The sequence below is a fragment of the Podarcis muralis genome, chromosome 2, assembly GCF_964188315.1.
Source record: "Podarcis muralis chromosome 2, rPodMur119.hap1.1, whole genome shotgun sequence".
Classification (NCBI taxonomy): Eukaryota; Metazoa; Chordata; class Lepidosauria; order Squamata; family Lacertidae; genus Podarcis; species Podarcis muralis.
In genome coordinates, this window is record NC_135656.1 from 91710652 (window position 1) to 91731076 (window position 20425).

General features: G+C 41.7%; 1 protein-coding gene and 1 long non-coding RNA gene across 2 annotated transcripts; both read right to left on the reverse strand.

The window, feature by feature from the left end:
- Nucleotides 1-3558: 3558 nt before the first annotated feature.
- On the reverse strand, nt 3559-4272 carry LOC144327026 (uncharacterized). The gene is made up of 2 exons (XR_013392003.1): nt 4086-4272; nt 3559-3715 (listed from the first exon to the last, which is right to left on the reverse strand). It is a non-coding gene; the product is annotated as an uncharacterized LOC144327026 (long non-coding RNA).
- Nucleotides 4273-9211: 4939 nt separating this feature from the next.
- On the reverse strand, nt 9212-15891 carry TRNT1 (tRNA nucleotidyl transferase 1). Its single transcript, XM_028719362.2, has 8 exons — nt 15754-15891; nt 14826-14985; nt 14224-14417; nt 13725-13863; nt 12903-13029; nt 11861-12054; nt 10666-10919; nt 9212-9524 (listed from the first exon to the last, which is right to left on the reverse strand). Exons 2-8 carry the CDS (start codon nt 14983-14985, stop codon nt 9276-9278), a joined length of 1317 nt encoding a protein of 438 aa, XP_028575195.2. The 5' UTR covers nt 15754-15891; the 3' UTR covers nt 9212-9275.
- Between the last annotated feature and the right edge of the window lie 4534 nt (nt 15892-20425).

Here is a 20425-nt window from a genome sequence, read left to right on the forward strand (position 1 = left end):
CAAATGGCTGTATCGGCACAAGACAAAATCCCTCGCTGGACTCAATAACAGAACTAGAATGACTAAATGCTATCAACCAGCCACCAACTCAAAAACGGATCCTACGCTTGCTGTCCTGGAATATTGCAGGGTGGGGAAACAAAGACGGAGACCCAGACCTAATGAACTTCTTTAAAGATTTTGAATTAATACTTCTACAAGAAACATGGTCAACTAGAGATATTAAAATCAATGGATTCTCCTCCTATACGAAACCCGCATTGAAAACAAACATGAAGGGCCGGCCGAAAGCAGGGTTCTGTTGTATGATCAAAGACAACTTAGGGTTTGAAATCAAGCAGCTAGAAAAATGCTTACCACTTGCACAAGCTCTACTTTTAACCCAAAAAGACGATACTTTGCTACTTGTAAATGTCTATATCCCCCCATCCAAAAACAACAGCAACAGTGAAAATTGGTCACAACTAACCTTTTATATAGAAAATTTGACCGATAAATACCCAAATGCCTCATTGATAATAGCAGGTGATCTTAATGCCAGAGTGGGAACCAACAATGAACAACTATGTAGCAAACTAAATTGGAATACTGATAATGATATCGCACATGCCCTGAAAATAGGACGATTCTCCAGAGATAGGGTTGTAAACAACGAAGGCTTACGCCTACTTGAATTATGTAACAACTTTAATTTGCAGATTGTGAACGGTACAACAAAAGGCGATAGAAGCGGGGAGTTTACATACTTCTCCCCCCGAGGATGCAGTGTCATCGACTATATTCTTGTCCCTTATAATAATATAAATTCGATCATGGACCTCAAAATTGGAACGCGTACTGAAAGCGACCATCAGCCATTATTGTTGTCTATTAACTTAAAGGATGAAACCAAAATAACCAAGCACAATATCATAGAACCCTCTCAATACAAACAAATGACCCAATTAAAATGGTCCCAGGAAATGAGTGCAGCAGTGGGGCAAAAACTTACAGCCAACCTGAGAAAACAAGTATTATCCAACTTAAAGACCACTAATTCCTACAGCGATATTCCGAAAATTTATAATGAAATCTTCCAAATGTTCGTAGAACTTGGTACTCCACCTAAAGTTTGGGTACTTAAACATAGCGCTAGCCCTTGGTTTGATGATGAATGTTTCCAGCTAAAAAGAAAACTGCGCCAAACATTTAAAAATAATCGCACTAAACTAGAGCCCTCTTATCTTGATGAAAAAAGAAAATATCATTACATTCTGGCCGAAAAGAAACAGAAATATGCAACCCAAAAATGGCTACAATTACTCGACTCAATTCAGAGTAAAAACAACAAAGCGTTCTGGAACCTAGTGTACGGAGGATTGAAAGCCGAAAATCAACTAACTCTACCACCAATTGCAGAATCCAAATGGTCCCAATATTTTACATCTGTATTTAACAATCTACACAGTGAACTTAAAGGAAATGAAACCACTAAAAATAAAATCAATAAACTCCAGGAGTGGCCAAGGGTAGAAGAAGAGGAAATCAGAGAGATAGTTAAAAATTTCAAATCGGGGAAATCTCCTGGGCCAGACGGTCTACCAATAGAATTATTTAAGACCTATATAGATTGGTGGGCAGAACCCTTAGCTCACTTGTTTACTCTCATAGATAAATATGGGATCATACCTGAGATATGGTTAAGATCAATAATTATCCCAATCTTTAAAAATGGCGACCCAAAAGAACCAAGGAATTATAGACCGATAAGCCTATTATCAGTGATAGGGAAAATCTACGCTAAGCACCTTTTATCTAAACTCCTTACCTGGATGAAAAATCTAAATTTACCAGGGAAAGAACAAATAGGTTTCCCCAAAGGTTGCTCTACATTAGACCACTGCCTTATACTTATGCATTTGGTTGAAAAATACAGATCTCAAAGGCAATCTAAGATATATGCTGCTTTTGTAGATTTTCGTGGTGCATTCGACTCAATTGACCGCCCAAAGCTGTGGAGGAAACTCGCAGAATTAAAAATTGATCAGCGCTTATTGATTCTAATACAAAATTTATATTCTTCCAATATCTGTCAAGTCAAACTTAACACCAAAGGTCACCTTTCATCAGACATCCCAAACTCGAAAGGGGTAAAACAAGGGTGTATTCTTGCCCCCTTTCTATTTAATCTATTTTTATCAGACTTGCCAGATCATCTTCAAAAAATAGAATCACATGCCCCTAAACTTAATCAGAAACCAGTTCCTCTGTTATTATACGCAGACGATGCTGTTCTACTATCATTAACGAGCTTGGGTCTGAAACGTCTTATATCTTCTCTGATCCTTTACTGCGAATGTAACAAACTCTCTATAAATTACGAGAAGACAAAAATTTTGGTCTTCTCGAATGGTTGGAAATTAGAGAAATGGAAAATAAGAGGGCAAGAAATCCAACAAGTAAAAATCTATAGGTATCTGGGAATCTTATTCCAGAGCAATTTAGGGTGGGCAAATCATCGCACAAATGCCATAAAACAGGCAAAGTGCACCTCATCAGCAGTTGCCCGTTTTTATTATCAGAAAGGCAATCAATTTATTCCTGCGGCCAATCAGATATTCCAAACAAAAGTGCAATCCCAGATACTCTATGGAATCCCGCTATGGGTCCAAGCATATAATAGTGATTTAAAAAAGATCCACTCCAGCTTTCTGAGACGTATTCTTGGACTCCCAGCTGTGATCAAATATGAAACAATGTGTGCAGAAATAGGCATACACACAATGGAATATTGGGCCTGGTCCACCTCAATAAAGTACTGGTTACGCTGCCATTTTCGCTGCCCTCCATCAAGTCTGCTCGCTGATTTGCTCAAAGACTCCTACAAATCAAGATGGTATCAGTACCTCGAAAAAAAGATTGAATCTTTAGGCATCGAGCTGGAGCCCCTGTACAATTCTAATGAGCAATACATTTTCCATAATATTCTAACTAGACTAAAGGATGTTGAGAGGCAAAATATTATGGCAGCTGTAAACAAAATTTGTTCCCCCATATTCTATGGTTTAAATATCTTAGATAGCAGAGCCAATTACGTCACTAAATTAATAATCCCAGCCCAACGTAGGGCTTTTATGCTGGCCCGTTTGAATGTTTTTCCCTCAGCATTTGTCAGGGGAAGATATCAAAACATTCCCAGAAACAAGAGACTCTGCAGATGTTCAATGAATGTCCCGGACACCGTAGAGCATATTCTCTTTCATTGCCCATTGTACAGTACGCTCCGTCAACGCGTGCTGTCCCCTCTTTTGGGTGGTCCGGAACCCCAGCAAGGTGAATGCGTGGGATTCTGCCTATCCGACGTTGACCAAAGGGTAACGGCGGGGGTAGCCGAGTTTTTGGTAGCAGTTCTCCAAGGAGCAGGTTAACAAGGAAAACCACTGACTCTATATGCATATATATATATATGTATGTAGCTAACTGCTGCCTTTTTATATATATTTCAAGGCTTTTATAGCTTATTTTATGGTTTTATTTGTATAATGCCTAATAAAGGTTTGATAAGTAAGTATTTTCACACACAAATAGCTATACAAAACATTTTTTTTCTTGTTACCGTTTATATGGAAGTGCATTTCAATTTTCATGCGAAGCCTTTTTAGGAGTGCTGTTTCTGTTCAGAGAACAATTCTTCCTTCATTCAGTGGTGGTTTTTGCCTGACTGTTGTTAAAACTGCTCTATGAAAGCTGCGGGATGCGGGTGGCGCTGTGGGTAAAAGCCTCAGTGCCTAGGGCTTGCCGATTGAAAGGTCGGCGGTTCGAATCCCCGCGGCGGGGTGCGCTCCCGTTGCTCGGTCCCAGCGCCTGCCAACCTAGCAGTTCGAAAGCACTCCCGGGTGCAAGTAGATAAATAGGTACCGCTTACTAGCGGGAAGGTAAACGGTGTTTCCGTGTGCAGCTCTGGCGCGCCAGAGCAGCGATGTCACGCTGGCCACGTGACCCGGAAAGTGTCTCCGGACAGCGCTGGCCCCCGGCCTCTTGTGTGAGATGGGCGCACAACCCCAGAGTCTGTCAAGACTGGCCCGTACGGGCAGGGGTACCTTTACCTTTATGAAAGCTGCAGTAAGGAGAGCACACTGTGCTTGTAACTGCTCCTTTGTTTGCCTTTGGGAAGAATAAACTAGCAGCTAGCTGTGAGAGGTAGAAAAGGAGAATCCCCAGTACAGTCAATGACCCATTTGCACAGGGGTTAGGTTCCTGGCCCATGTGTCACCAGAGTACACATAAGCCCTCTCCTCCCGCCCCGTTATGCCCCCCCCCCATTCTGTGTGTGCGTACACAGTCATATGTCGGTTGGACGTGCAGAAATGGGTCATTGCCTGTACTCCCAGAACCTGTGCTGAGCGGGTATTGCCCCCCAAGCAATGCGGAGAGCTTAAAAGCTTGTCTTGCACCAGGTCCGTTGGGTTACCCATCACGAAAAGAACTTTAAAGCTCTCTGCCTTGCTTGGATTTAACTAATTTCTGCTGGCCTGCCTTCAACCACATATGGTTGAAATCGCACAAGCTTAAATGTGTGTTAGATGTGATCATACTGCAGTTAAGCAGAGAAGACACACGAATATCTGATTTCCTTAAAATAAATAAATCAGAAATTAAGCAAATTTCTGCAACATCCTTGATTGGGCCTGCTTGACAGCTGTTTCTTGGAAGTCCAAACTTGACCAGTTCTCCTACCGTCTGAGCACCACATTGCTGACATTCTTGGACTGTAAAGCATTTAAATCAAAAGTTTTCCTGCCACTTTGTGTTTCTACTGTAATTTTTTAAAATTTTATTTCCAATACTTTATAATATGCTTTTTGAATTTCATTTTTTGTTTTGAAAACACAATTTCTTATTTTTCAAGGTCCTCCATAGATTTCAGCTTCTTTAAAAGGAATGTATTTCTTATTTTAAATTCTGTGGCTGAGTTTGAAATAAGGACTTCAGAAAAAGGAGAAATCATAAGTGAATTAACAACATAATCCTTAGGTTTTCTTTTTTAAAATGTTTGGAATGTCTGGGTTTTTTATGCATGTCGCAAAACATTTTTTAAATAGCTCTTTGGAAGTTACAAAATAAATTTATTCAAAACATTTTCTCAACTTTGAAGATTTTGTTTTGATCAGTAGTTACATTTGTTAAATTAAGAATTTCACATTAAAGACAAACTTCTTTGAAGACCAGTGAACGTAGTTTCTTCATTCAAAAAAAAATATTATTGTGTTGTGCTAAAGATTCTTCATAATATCTTGAGCTGTTAAGACTTTCAAATTGTATGTTAAAATAATGCTACATGGCCTATTGTATACTCCTAATCCACAACTATTTATTTAGTGCTTGATGAACAGCAGTCTTTATTTCACTGGGATCTTTGCAAGGCTGCTACTTGAGACTCACTAAAAAGGAATGAAAATGACACTGTAAAGTTGCAGTAACAGAACTGTTGTCTAAAGTCTCTCTCAAAGAACATTGTTCTGGCTGGTCAACAGGCGACTTGAAAATGAGCCAGTATTATGTGCATACGTGACTGGGGTGTTAATGTTGCCAGTAACTGAAGATGATGAATCTAAGAGTCAGTCTATAGGATCCAGAATTAGGCAAATGGAAAGTTAGTTCAGGTAAAATTAGAGGTGTGTGTGTTTTTTTAATACAGCTGAGCAAAATTGTTCAGAGCAGTGAAGAAGTGAGCTTTTAGCACTTAGGTGCTCACTTTTTTTATTGCCCCTTGACACCCTTTGTTTTCTGGTTCATCCTTTTCTCTGGCCTCGCTGCTCTCACTAAAATTTAGTTCTGAATTGAACAGCAGACACCTGCAGAAATAGTTTTTGATTTTTTAAAAAGAGATTGGTGTATTATTAGGTGATAGTAGGGAGATACTCATGCAGGTTTCTCAGAAATACTAGCTGAATGGAGTAACAAATTGTGCATCATCTTCACACGGGTGCATTAGTTTTTGGCCTTCCTTGACTTCTAGAAGTGCTAGTGGATCGGCCATCATCTTGGAGACATTTGAAAATGTAGCCTGCAAAAATCATCAATGGACTGGGCTTGTGTATGTTCATCAGCAAGAATGTGTGTAAAAATTAGTCAATGGTTGATTGAAATTAACCTCCTGCGCAGATTCTTCGCTCTATAAGTGGTAAAGAATGAAAAGTATAAATGCAGAGCCATGTTCATTGTGGAAATCTAAAAACTGAGAAAGGTCTATAAACCTCATTAATGCAGCCTTAGAGCAGGAATAATCTCATAGTAGATTTATTTTCTATGCAACACAGAGCTACCACTTGTTTTCCTCCTTGATAGCGGCACCAGCATATTCGCTGTCAGAAGTTCAGGTTTGGAGTTAATCTGTAAGGAAAATTGCTCCCTTGCAGTTTCCTATGCAGATTTAATCTGCTGCCTGAATTACTTTGTAATGAAATTTATGTATACCCCTTCCCTGGCCCCTCTGATAATTACATTTACAAACCATTGTAAGATACTTGTAGTAGAAACCAGTCTGTTCCATTGACTTTCACAGTTTAATGTTTTGCTGAGCCTCTCAAGCAGACAAATTGCATCTTGCCCCTTAATATGCACATACCCAAATTAATACTGTATTAATATTGTAACAGTGTTTCCCTCACAAACATGCACAGGCAAGTTTGCACGGAATAGAATCTTCCTGGTGATAACTACAGCTGGTTTGCGCTTCAACCAAAAAAACAAGTAAGTGGATCATTTATTTTTACATAGCCATTTTAAAGCATTTTGAATCATGGGTTGCCTTGCAGTTTATGCAGGGTTCCTGACAGACCATGCATACTGCAGACTACAGTATTTAAGGCAGAGGCCACTGACCTTTCTGGGCTCATGGGAACTTTTGCAAACTAGAATTGTCATGGGGATCATACAACACTCCTCTGCAAGCAATTAGGCTTACAAAAAGTGTTTTTGCTTCATTTGAAGCCTGATTGGTATGTGTGTATGATTTGCCTCCCCATCTGTATTCTCCAGGAAGATCACTCCCCACCCTGCAAAAATGAAGAGGGTGGGTTTTTCTGGTGGAATTGGGGAGGGGGGAGAGACATCTTTCCCAACCTTGTGCCTCCAGCTGTTTTTGAACTACAACTCCCATCATCCCTGACTAGCAAGACCAGTGGCAAGGGATGATGGGAATTGTAGTCCAAAAACAGCTGGAGGCACAAGGTTGGGAAACACTATTGGAACCAATAATAGGCTTTTTTAAAACCAACCAACCCAATTGCAACAGGAAAGGGGTGGTTATGGGGCAGGAGTTATAGTAGGGAGAGGCCCCCAAAACTGTCACTCACCCACAGCAATTAGGCTCAAAAGAAGCCTAATTGTGTATCTTGGTGGGATATTTTTAGAGAGGGCAGTTAACCTCCCCTCCCCAATTTGTATTTCAAAAGCCTTCTATTGGCTACAATAGGCCTTTTCATGTCTAATTTCAGCAGAAGTAGAATTAATACAGAAGTTTGAGGAGAAGGTAGCACAAGTTAGGCTTTTTAAATACAAGTCTCTAAACTTCATACTTAAGGGGGTTTGAGGAACAGACAGGTTTGGGGAAGAGTGTCAGTGTTTTGAGGGTTCTGGTTTGCCGTGCCTCTTAATTACGTTTGGCTTACATGAATGACTCCCATTCCCTTGAAATGACATGTTCACAATACATACCACAATATGTATGAAGAACACTGGGACCCATGTGCTCTGGAACTTCATCCTAATTTACTGTAATTAAATACTGTACTGCATTATTTTTTTTCAAATTCATCTTGCTAAATAAAGGCTTTGGGACATGTGTGATCATGAAACTACTGCCCTGTGACAATTAGGTTTCCAAAAGTAAATGGCAGTAGGAAACATTAAAGTCTACAGACACAGAAGCCACACTGAGTGAAATCACTTCGATCATATAAGTGAAGCACTGAGCCAGAAATGATGTACATAGGAAAAGAAAGGAACTGCTTTAAGCAGCCTCCTTAGTTCCCTTACACTGGGGAGTCTTGAACACTGTGCATGTCAGTAGATTGAGAAACAGCCCAGAAGAATTAACAAGGCTTTCTATAATACAGCAGGCTATCAAAAAATACAAGACGTCAGACCTCCCTTCAATCTTGAATCTTGTTAAAAAGTCTAAGAATTATTTTAAAGGTTGACAGATGAAGGATTGGTGGCCAGCATTAAGCTTATACACCTATTAGCATTATTAAAGGTAAAGGTACCCCTGCCCGTACGGGCCAGTCTTGCCAGACTCTGGGGTTGTGCGCCCATCTCACTCAAGAGGCCGGGGGCCAGCGCTGTCCGCAGACATTCCGGGTCACGTGGCCAGCGTGACGAAGCTGCTCTGGTGAGCCAGACCCGCACACGGAAACGCCGTTTACCTTCCCGCTAGTAAGCGGTCCCTATTTATCTACTTGCACCCAGGAGTGCTTTCGAACTGCTAGGTTGGCAGGCGCTGGGACCGAACAACGGGAGCACACCCCGCTGCGGGGATTCGAACCGCCGACCTTTCGATCGGCAAGCCCTAGGCGCTGAGGCTTTTACCCACAGTGCCACCCGCGTCCCTCATTAGCATTATTACCATCAAATAAATAACAATTTTTGACACTACCAGATCTTGGGACTCATGTAGTAAAACTGTCTTAAGCAGCAGCAGACAATGGATATTTCCTTCCATAAAAGTCATTTAATGTGTAAATAAAAAATAAAAAACCCTCTACAGTCTTCTTTGGCGATCACTTATAGCCGAGTAAGATTGTCTTCCATGACTATGGTGTTAACAGTGTGTCCGTAATAAACTGGAAGCCAATTCTGGATCCAGTGTATTTTGTTTCCAGCTATAAAGGTTCCTATGTACTGCCACCTAGTGGACAAATATTACCCAAACTTGCACTAAGCAGAAAATTTGCAAGCTATTTCAGACTTTTGCAGCATATGCACATAGGCGAACAAAGCACAACTTAACACCACAAGGGCATTCTTAAATAGTTCAGTAAAAATACAAAATACATTTCTTACTCGGAAAATATAACCACACATTAGTAGAAGACCACAGCTGCTTGTGAAATGTTTTGCACTTTAATTGTAAAACAAACAAACAAACAAACAAAAAACCCCATCAAAAAGAATAATCCCGATGATTCCAACAGTGCTTGAAACCCAAGTGAGTATGAACAATGGAATATTTACATGCAGAATGTGATACAATTTTATGTACTCAATTTACTTTACATTTTTAATCATTATTTTTACACCTTTTTTACATGGCTTAAGAGTTCTTCCTTTCCCATCTGGTATCCACTCTTTTTCCACATGTCCCGCAACTGCTGCAAGAGTATCCCGATTTCTTTCCCAGATGAAAACCCCATTTTTCTTATGTCGTGGCCACTTACAGGAAAAGAAGGGATAGACCACTGTTGCATTTCCTTCAGAAGAAGTCCTTCTCCTTGGTACTTCAGAAGCTCACAGATTCTGGATGCCGAGTCAGCCTCCCTTGACTTCACAAAACACACATACACACATCATAAGATCGTGAGAGACCTGGACACAAGACATCAGCAGCAGCAGTGGGTGGCATAGCAGGGCTGTGTTGCACAGCTGAGCCACTGCAGCATACCAGGACAGACCAGGGCGCAGATATGGTGGCATGGTGCAAATAAACCAGAAGGGGTGCTGGCTTGGCTTTGCTGCCACATTTGCAACATGTTGATCTCACTCCTCTCAGTTCTGGCATGCTGCAGTGTCCTGGCTGAATGGTCAAATGAGCATTGCAGCCAGTCACACCATGCCGTATACACAACAATTTTTACAGAACAGCTATACATTTCCAGTACAACACCAACAACTTAAAAAGCCTTTCTTTCTTGGCTTAGATTCTAAGCAAAGCTAATTATGGAAGTTTGTGTAAGGCCAGACCTGGGGAACTCTCCTGAATAATGTGTCAGAACCTTTTGAACTGCACCTATGATTCTCTCCCGCTCTAGCTTAGCCAGCGATGTTTCGACATAGTCAGACCCTTCACAGCTAAAATTCAGGTAATGCTTATGTCTAAGTGGGTATAAAAAGGTAGACAAGCTAAAGTGTACTCTCTGTGTATTTTTAAGAAGCCAATTCCCATTTCCTTATTGCATTCATCTCAACCAGTAGGTTTTATCTGCTTTGGGGAGACGATGCGGCACTGGTAGCTAACAGCAGGTTAATACAGTCATACCTTGGGTTACAGCCGCTTCAGGTTGCGTTTTTTTGGGTTGTGGACCACCAAAACCTGGAAGTACCAGAACAGGTTACTTCCAGGTTTCAGCGGTTGCGCATGCGCAGAAGTGCTGAATTGCGCTTTGAAGCGCCAAATCGCAACCTGCGTGTGTGCAGACGCGGGTTCCAAACGCTGCGGGTTGCGAATGTGCATCCCGCACGGATCATGTTCACAACCCGAGCGTCTACTGTAGTAATAAAGAAACCTGAAGAGTTGAGCACCATCCAAGAAAAGCCTCTGGCGCAGTATTTTTAAAGAAATGACTTTTTACTGTGTTTTCATAATTTGTTGGAGGCTGCCCAGAGTAGCTGGGGCAACACAGCAGTGGCATGATGATGATGATGATGATGATAATAATAATAAAAAAAAATAATAATGTCACTTACATCTATAATGAACTCTTGATATGGTTTGAGTGGCTCTGTGGTATCAGTAGCTTTGACCAAGTCTCTCCTGTGCTTCAGCAGAAACAGCGCAAGGTTTCTTTCATCTTTTGAAATTTTCAGCCTTATGTCCAGTTTCGAGACGTCGTCTGGCACCTTTAACAGTGATGTTATAACGGTCATTGGTTTTGGAAAGAGATTCTGAACATTTTTACAGACTGTGTCAAATTCCTGCAGGCTCCCATTAACAGGTAATCCTGAGGGAGACACACAAAAAAGGAACATGAGAATAATGAAACCAAGAAATCAGAAATGCCGTTTAGAAAATGGCAAACAAGAATGCAGTAGCGAGTGGCAACATTAGTCCCAAACCAAAACTGGTCGCCTTGCACCAGCACTGGGACAGGGCAACTGTTGGAACTACTGATGAATGATGTTCTACAACCAATATACAAGCAGGGCTATTAATGCGAGTTTGGCTTAAGTCTAGCAGGCAATGCAATGCTAGGCTCTTCTGCCTTAAGAGCTATTACAGTCGTACCTTGGAAGTTGAATGGAATCCCTTCCAAAAGTCCGTTCGACTTCCAAAATGTTTGAAAACCAAAGCGCGGCTTCGGATTGGCTCCTGCAGCCCGCCGGACGTCTGGTTTCCAAAAATAGTTTGAAAACCGGAAGAGTCACTTCCGGGTTTGCGGCATTCGGGAGCCAAGACATTCGGGAACTAAGCTGTTTGACTTCCAAGGTATGACTGTATTATTATTTATTGAATTTGTTAGTCACTTTATCTTGTCCAGGGCAACCCAAGCAACTCACAAGCAAACAGACAAAAAAAAACCCACATTAAAACCAAGAGGGGGGGAAAGTACAATAGAAACATCCCACCCACTTCTGAAAGGCCACAGTCTGTAAAAGGCCAAAGGACTGGTTATAAACGATAGTTTTTGCCTAGTGCCTATCAGAGCAGCTTTCGATACACTGCATGGGTGGGCATAATAGTTAATGCCACACACCCACAGGAGTGCTATTGTGCATCTGTGAGAACAGAATGCTGGACTAGATAGATCTCTGGTCTGATCTGACAGGCTCTTCTTGTGTTCAAACAAAGGACAGAGATATTCACTGCAGGTTATTTCACTTTTCCCCACTGCTACCTCTGGCTGAGATAAGCATTACCGCTATGTAAAATACAGCACTTTACCTATATAGCCAGCCACATCCAGTTCGTACATTAGGCGGATGAGATGATTGACATGGTTTCCTACAAGAATTTTTTTCAACTCCACCCAAATCCTCTCGCCCGATATTCCAGCCAAACCTTTGGCATTATCTTTGATTGCTTCCAGAGTGTCAGGTTCGTGGTGGCCAGGTTTTTCTGCAATCCGTCCATAAAATCTGGTATGGGTGGGAGGGGAAAAAAAGAGAGAGAGAGAGAGAGATCAGTTTTAGTACCTGGAGCAAACGTTTTTATCAAATGTCAAGTTGGAATGCTGGTTATCACCACTCCTCTTCAACCAGGCCTTTGGCTGATTATCAGTCTGTGTCCTTTTAAATGTGTTTGTGGGAGGGGGTGTTATTGTTTTTATTGTGTACTTTATTATTCTGCATTTTATGTTGTGAACTGCCCTGAGATCTTTGGAGGGAGGGTGGTATACAAATTCAATAAATAATACAAGTGGCCACCATTTCATGCAACATTTCTGTTCCCGGCTCTCATTCTGCCCTCTTCAAGGTCCAAAAGCACCTATGTGTCAGGGCCATGCTCTAACCAACTGAGCTATCCAGTTGGCCAATTGGACATACCTAAAATGGTCACTCACTGCCTGTACTAAAAATAATCATTTTTGAAAATACAGACATTTGAGATGCAAGTACCACATACGGATATTGAGTAACCTGAAGAGAAAAAGGAAGAGGTGAATGAACAATGCCTTGGTGCACTGTCTCAGTGTGGGTCCACGCCCCACTTGGGTGAGCGAAGAAGTGACGCTGTTCAAAAATACTTGGTATACTGCAGTTTCATAAAAAATACCAAACTAGCTTAAAACAATTTTATATGCACAATTAAAAACACATAAAAACTAAAAGCATGAGCCACCAGCTAACTTTTACAGAAAGTTAGGCATGGGTTATATGTGTTCTAAATCGAACTCCAGCCAGCAATCTGGCAGCTGTGTTTTGGACCAGTTGTAGTTTCTGAGTTGTCTTCAAGGGCAGCCCCAATAATCTTGTCCGAAAGCTACCTGAAGTATCGCAGAATTCTTAGGTAATCCTCTTGTATTCTCTGATTTGCATGTCCGACAAATCTGACTTTGTTGTTTTTTAAATCATCATAGCCGTTGAAATAATCATAGAGTGTTCCATCCAAACCTACAAAGCAAATAAAGGCATGAGTTTACTTCGGTTCATAAGTTTACTTCAGTGAAGTATTTCTGATAGAGGTAGGCTGCCAGAAAGTTCAACCATGGTTGCCTACATGCCAAAATAGCCTTCTCAACATGCAGGCCTAATGAAGCCAAAATGGCACCATGCAACAAGAGATGAATATCAGCAGACTTGAGGAATCCTAAAATATGCAGAAGTACAAAAAGACTTTAAGGGGAATCAAAAACAGCTCAGTGAGAACTGAGCTTGCTCAGTGGCCCTAGAACACCAAGAGTTTGTTGTGAGGAAGGGGGAATGGAGGAAGAGAGATGGGAAAAGAAATGAAGTCTCCTGGAAATGGACAGGGCTGCTGTCTGAAACTCTCAATGTGAAACTTTCGCACTGAAACTTTTCTGCTGGGTTCCAATTGTCCATGTCACATAAACTAGTCAAAGAAATAATAAATACTGTTTTGTTGCTACATTTATATCCCTCTCCCCTGTCAGGCAACTCAAGCTTGCTGCATATATAGTATGTGGGTCCCAGGAATTTTTCATTCTGGTCACAGAGTAGACCCCCCAATTTTGACAAGCGAGATGTAGCAATTGACTCGGACCAAAGATTTGTCCAGGTAAAAAGTTGTGTGGGTGGCCTGGCTTTACACTAGAATGGCTCATCAGAGGATTGGGAAGGGGAGTTACCTAAGAACATAGAATTGATTGTGAGATCTCTCCTCTCAGCATCTTTCTCCCAGTCAGTTGTAAATTCCACTTCCGCATGTCTCCCATCAGTAACCAGATCAAGTCTAAGCGTGGTAATTTCAAAGTTCTCCTCATGGAGCTATAACAGAATTTTGTAAAAGCATTTGTTCACCTTTTTGATAACAGCACCCCTTTTCATATGGAAAGAAACTAAATAATTTGCATGTCCCATTAGACTGCATGCAACCTAACTGTTAACAGAACGTGTTTATTAACATTCTGTATACTGAGCATCTGTCCTTAGCTATTAGGATATTCACAAACATTCGCCGACGCTACAGTAGGACATCTAGTGGAAGGGTGGTGGAGATTCACAGATAACCACATTTAGTGCCTTACACTTCTAGAAACAATTTTGAAGTAAATAAATACATATTTATCTAGGAAAGCAGGTTAAAGAGCAGACTTTCCCAGCCTGGGACTTGCAAAATCTTCTTACCCTGGCAGTGATAGTTCCATGTTTTTCTCCTCTGTTGTTGATCATTCGGACACCTGCAGCTTGGAACATTTCCTTCATCTCAGTAGGAGTAGCAGTGGTGGCAAAGTCAACATCTTGTGGTTTCATTCCATTGAGCAAGTCCCTTACTGCACCTCCTGCTATCCTCAATTCATACTTTGCTTTGTCAAATAATTCTGGGTGGTGGAGGGGAAAAACAATCATTAGCAAAACTTTTTTTAAAAAAAATATTGAGAGTAGTAACTGCCACTTTTACTAATTCAAGCCCACAAAGGTTGATGTGATTTCACTAGCAGAAATGAAGATTCCATCTATCAGTTAATAAAACCAAGATATCTTGGGTCCATTTGTGCCCTCTCAGAACAGGAATAGTTTACTTCAGCTCTAAATGACTTTTCTTGTACTGAAATGAACCAACACTGCTAAAAGGATTGGTGCAAACCCCTTCCCCCAGCAGCAAAATTCCCATTTCATTTCTGATGTCCGTTATCACTGGTGCTCTGGGGGTTGTTCTACACTCTCCTGCCAGCTGGGTCCTGAACAACCATAAAACCATAGAAGTAATAACAGAGAAACGTTAGTACCTGCAACGCTCTTCAGTCCTGGTGTGAAGAGGGACTGGAATTCCGAGGACTCTAGTTTCATGGTGCCTAAACACCGCCACAGGATTTTAACCCCTGTATTGCTGTGTGGGGAAAATGGAACACCTGCTTTACAGCCGAGAAGCAGCAGGTGATGCCACATCTAAAGAAAAGGGCACAGGTGAGTGTTTCAAATATTTCTTTCATTTAATAATACTTCTATACCATTTTCATAAGAGGCTCAGATAGTTTGCTTCTGGGTGCATAATTGCTCTCTTATGCTTTCCAGCAAAAGAACACCAAGGCATGCCTCAGATGGAAAGGAATTTGGCATATGTTCACGCCCCGCTGAAACGGCTAGGTTAACCCAACCCATGGGTATGCTGGAAGCACAATATTAATCAAGTGTGCACAGTGTGCAAATGCTATCTTGCACAGAGGGGGAGATGGGGAAACTATTGCCCTTCAGAGGCCTCTGTGGGACCACATATTCCCTACTCATGATATCTACGGTACTTCTCTGATGATAGTTGTGGGGGGGGGGGGGAAAGGTGGCCCCGAGTAAGAACGCAAGTTCTGGAAGCTACTGCTTTGCATGCTCAGACCAGACAGCGAGGAAGGTCAGCGGGTGGGCGGAGGGTCCGCATTGGACCCCCTTGGAGGCATGTGGGGGGCAGGTGCCTCCCTCTGACGTCAGCCCTCCCCACGCCCGCGCCCCTTCCCTATCTGAACTATGCGGAGGCCTGGACAGGCGAGCATGGATAAGGCAGCAAGCTCCGTGCGCGCAAAAGCTGGTTGGGATACAAGCAGGCAGGGGCGAGGAGGACCCGCGTTCTGCGCAGCCTGTGGAATCTCAGGCTCGTGCATTTTGGGATGGAGCACCTCCAGAAGCTTAGCAAGAGGAGGGGGAAGAAGGGGCAGCCACACTCACCCAGGCGCTGGCTTGCTTGCTTTGCTCGCTTCCACCCGGCTAGCGCCTTCCGTCGCCGCAGCTCCTAGCAGGAAACGCGTCGTTGGGCTTCAAAACGAAGCGACGGAAGAGGAGAAGGAGGAGTAAAAAGGTGCAGGCCGCGCTCCTCCTCCTCCTCCCCGGAGGCGGGTTGGTGGAGCCGCTCCTCCTTCAGCCCCGGCGCTCCGGGTGGGGTCGAGCTTCGAGGGGCGGCCTTTCGGCGCGCGGGTTTTTGGGGCGCCTCCGTCTTTCTACGAGGCTCCTCGGCGTTTAACTCCTCACCCCTTTGGCGACAGCGTGGCTTTCCTGAAGGGCTTGTTTATAGTTATTTATCGCTTCGCACAAAAGGTTTGCGCCAAAAATTAGCTTAGCAGGGTGTTGCTGCTGCTATTGCTGTCGTCATTATTGTTTTGCATTTATTTATTTATAACCCCACTTTTTCCTCCGACGGGGACGCAAGGCGGCTTGTGGATAAAATTCGGGTTGTGATATTTCAAAAAGTAAGACACCCGCAAAGTTGTTGAGCCTTTTCTTTTTTGGAAACCACCAAAATTGTTAAGCATTTTTTGGCAACAAACCCAAATTGTTGAGCTCCCCCCCTTTAATAATTTTAAGCTTTTGGAGCTGCGTTTCTACCGCCGCTTCGTCAAAGTTTTCCCCTGACCATTTTTACACCCGAAAACAAGGGCATGTCAGGAATTTTCCTGACGTTTGGCAAGCCTAATAAAATAAGCACAGCTCTAAAAACAAATGAATCTGTATATATAACATGCAGACTAAGCAGCAGGACACCAGCCCCTCATAAAAGTAAGTCCATTTCCAGAAGGGCGCACTTTGCTTCGTAATTTTCTAGAAGGGCTGGAAAGTTCTTGCTTTAAGGAAAGCTCAAAGAGTCTGGCATCCCCAACGGGAGTGGCAATGAAGGCCTTCAAGCGCACCAAGTTTGCGACCCAACGTCCTAAACAACCGGCCTCCGCTTGCTTTAATCCGGGAATAACAGAAATGGAAGATTGGTGAGAACTAAGGAACAAGCCAAAAAGCTAGAATTCAACCATGGCAATGCATTGTTTGCATGTAAAAAATAAATGCAGCCTTGTTTCAACTAAATTTTGCTTAAGAGTAAAATTCATACTCCACATCCCCAAGCCCAAAGACAGCAGCCAACCTGGAAAAGAGGAAAATTGTGTACACCTGTTCACATTTTGGAGAGCCAAGTTTTCTGTTCCATTCAGAGCTCTATCGAGTCTGCGTGCACAAAACTACACTTTTTTGGTGATAGACCCATTGAAATGAATGATCATGTTAAAGATGCCTATGCTGAGTAACAGTTGAATACAGTACCACCCACAGGATAAAAACCCAATGCAACTGAGGGGAAACAACTATAAAGTTAGAAAGGAGGAAGGTTTCACCCTTCCTCCTTTCTAACTTTATAGTTGTTTCCCCTCAGTTGCATTATTTAAATTTATAAAAGTTTCTATAGTGCCATGCCTTAAAATTATCAATGTAAAAACACAAAAGACCATTTAAAGAATCAAAAAATACAGATAATAATTATGGTGACTGACTTGATCAATATAAAAATTAAACAGCTGCAGAGGCCTGTTGCACTTGCAAAACATGTTTCCAAATTCTGTTTCCAGGTTTTTGTATGTTTTGCTATAACTATGCAGGACATAATGCTGGTATTTGTACAACCATTCCATTAAAAAAAAACAAAACTCAGCCAAATCTCAGACAAGTGCAATCATACAAAATCTATAAAGGTAAAGGTACCCCTGCCTGTATGGGCCAGTCTTGCCAGACTCTAGGGTTGTGCGCTCATCTCACTCTATAGGCCGGGAGCCAGTGCTGTCCGCAGACACTTCCGGGTCACGTGGCCAGCGTGACATCGCTGCTCTGGCAGGCCAGCGCAGCACACGGAACACCGTTTACCTTCCCGCTAGTAAGCGGTCCCTATTTATCTACTTGCACCCGAAGGTGCTTTTGAACTGCTAGGTTGGCAGGCGCTGGGACCGAACGACAGGAGCGCACCCCGCCGCAGGGATTCGAACCGCCGACCTTTCGATCGGCAAGTCCTAGGTGCTGAGGCTTTAACCCACAGCGCCACCTGCGTCCCCAAAATCTATAGCATTATGTAAAATATTTTTACATTTTCCAAATGTTCTGTAAGTTGTATTAGACTTGATACTTCACACAATGCAAATCTTCAGAGAAGAACACCATGTCTAGATACCAAACTGTGCTGTGTACAGTTTTAGCAAGGAACATTCCATATTGTTTTCTGAAATGCCTTGCAGAATGCTGTGGTGAAGCATATCTGGTATGAAAACCTCACATACTAGTTGTGGATTGCTGGCATGATCTTTAACCATTTCTTTCTGGTTCATAAGGTTCTCCTATGTAGCAGGATGAAGAGCCATTCTTACAATTGGAAGAGAGTTGAGGGTAATTTGTGATGCAGCATGAAGAGCTCTTGTGTACAGTACAGAGAAAAACCAAAAGTCTTGACAGGGTAATGTCAACCCCCTTAGAGCTGCCTGCAGGACCATTCTAGATTGTAGCCTGTATTTTGTCATGTAAAGCTTGAAAGCTGAAGATAAAATTATTCCTAAAAATTAGGCCCTCAAGTCAAATCCCAACTTTAACAGCTTCACTAGAAGAGAGAGAAAAAGTAGACTGAAATGGAAGTGAAATGAAATTACATTTTCTACTTCAGGACCTAAATATAGCCATCCACTTCTGTGAATCTTTTCAGGTGCTGCTAATTTCTCCAGCCTCATAAATTCACACACAGCAGTCTTCTACATGCCTCAGACAGTATTTCTCATGAAAAATAAAATACCATAAATTAAAACTTTATAGTTTATACAGTATACTTGTTTTCATACTAGATTATAGAAATTAATCGATAACTATCCAGCACAACTACTTTCATGTACACATTTGTCGTTCTTTTTGAGGTGTATTCCTTAGTTTTCTATTAACAACAAACCCTCCTGTTTATTGTTACCATTCATGCGGTTGTGACTTTGCTTTCTCTTTGTTTGCTCAATGCCTTGTGTGTTTTCATCTGTGCTGATCGATCTGTGTAACAATGCTCTTTTTGCTGATACATTCTTTGATGCGATTATGGTCTAGTTTTCTCCTGGTTTACCTTGCTCCTGACATAAATACAAAACTAACTTTTAAAAATAGACTGGCACAGAATCTTCAGTGTATTTTTTTTTTTTTAAAAAAAGCAGCTTTTAGTCTCAGAAAGTTTTAAGTTGCTGTATAAAATGTATTTTTGTGATGAGCATTCTCTCTTCTTTCTTTCACCTCATTATTGTATGTTCACTTTCTATCATAGAGTAATACTGTCCCTGGCTGAAAAAACCCTTCAGAAATCCACTGTTACAGCTGAATTTTTTGGATGACTAGTCTGAGTTGCCATTAAATACAGCTCTCTAGCTCATCTCCTTCCTCGTTAATTCTTCATGTTGCTTACCAACTGTTCAAGTTGGCTTCCCCTCCCAGCAACTGTTTCTCATAATTCAATTTTCCTATAGTTTCAGTTATCAGCTAGACCAGTGATGATATTCTCCTTGATTGATTTAGAGCATTTGCAGAGATAAAAAATTCATATCTATCACCAAAAAAGTGTAGTTTTGTGCACGCAGACTCGATGGAGCTCTGAATGGAACAGAAAAATTGGCTCTCCAAAATGTGGACAGGTGCACACAATTTTCCTCTTTTCCAGGCTGGTTGCTATCTTTGGGCTTGGGGATGTGGAGTATGAAAGGCCAAAGGTTAAAAAATGATAGTGCTAGCAATAACAAACCGTGTAATCAAGCATATTGAATATTGATTCCAAGAGGGCAACTTTTGCACAGTGTGTTTTCATGCAAAAAGCAGTGACTGGCAATGTTATGCTAGATGGCCTTATGGTTTGATTCAGGATAAAGCAACTTCCTACGTTCCATGGGTTTTCTTCGAAAAGCCAGGGTGGTCCAGAGGATTGTGTTACAAATTGGAATTCGAAACATGAAAGCTGAATTAGAATTTACTAACTGTTGTCACTTCTCTGGTCTGCACAGCAAGACCATCCCCTTCACAGTGTCTGTTTGCATTGTTACCCAGGAAGTTATTGTCTCTCAGTTGCATATCTAGGAAATGAAAGTGAATGATTTATGTAATGTGTCTGCTGTGATTATGAATGGTAATTTGAATATGCTTTGTCTGTGAAAGAACTATGAAAGATAAGTAATATCTTGAGTCAGTGTACAAAAATACCAGTTCCCCAAATATACAAAATAAGAGTATTATTATAAAAATATTTCTGGAATCTGGTATGCCTCGTGGTCTTTTGAGCCTCTGGTATGATGCAAACTCCTGTACTTTTTAGCTTTGGTGGTGGTTACTTCGCAAGCTTCTCCCATAGAGGTGACTCTTACTGTAAAGGACACATGAAGGACTTTTTAGGGGGATGGGGAAAGAGCAATGTAAAGAGTCATTTTTCCTTTCCAAAGAATCTTTGCCATGCTGAATTTGTCTTTCCAACTATACGGGGTAAATTGTTGTTTTTGACCATGACCATTTGTCACATTTGGATGATCGTATCTTGGCTTACTAAACCAAAATCTGAACAAGCTTTGCTTCTTTCAATGAGTGG

Excerpts from the sequence above, each read along its gene's own strand:
- TRNT1 (XM_028719362.2), bottom strand. The coding sequence starts at position 14,985 with ATGTGGCATCACCTGCTGCTTCTCGGCTGTAAAGCAGGTGTTCCATTT. Across the intron at positions 12,055-12,902 it reads AGAATTCTGCGATACTTCAG|ATTTTATGGACGGATTGCAG; the intron begins GTAGCTTTCGGA and ends CACCCATACCAG. Across the intron at positions 10,920-11,860 it reads GGATGTGGCTGGCTATATAG|GATTACCTGTTAATGGGAGC; the intron begins GTAAAGTGCTGT and ends TGTCTCCCTCAG.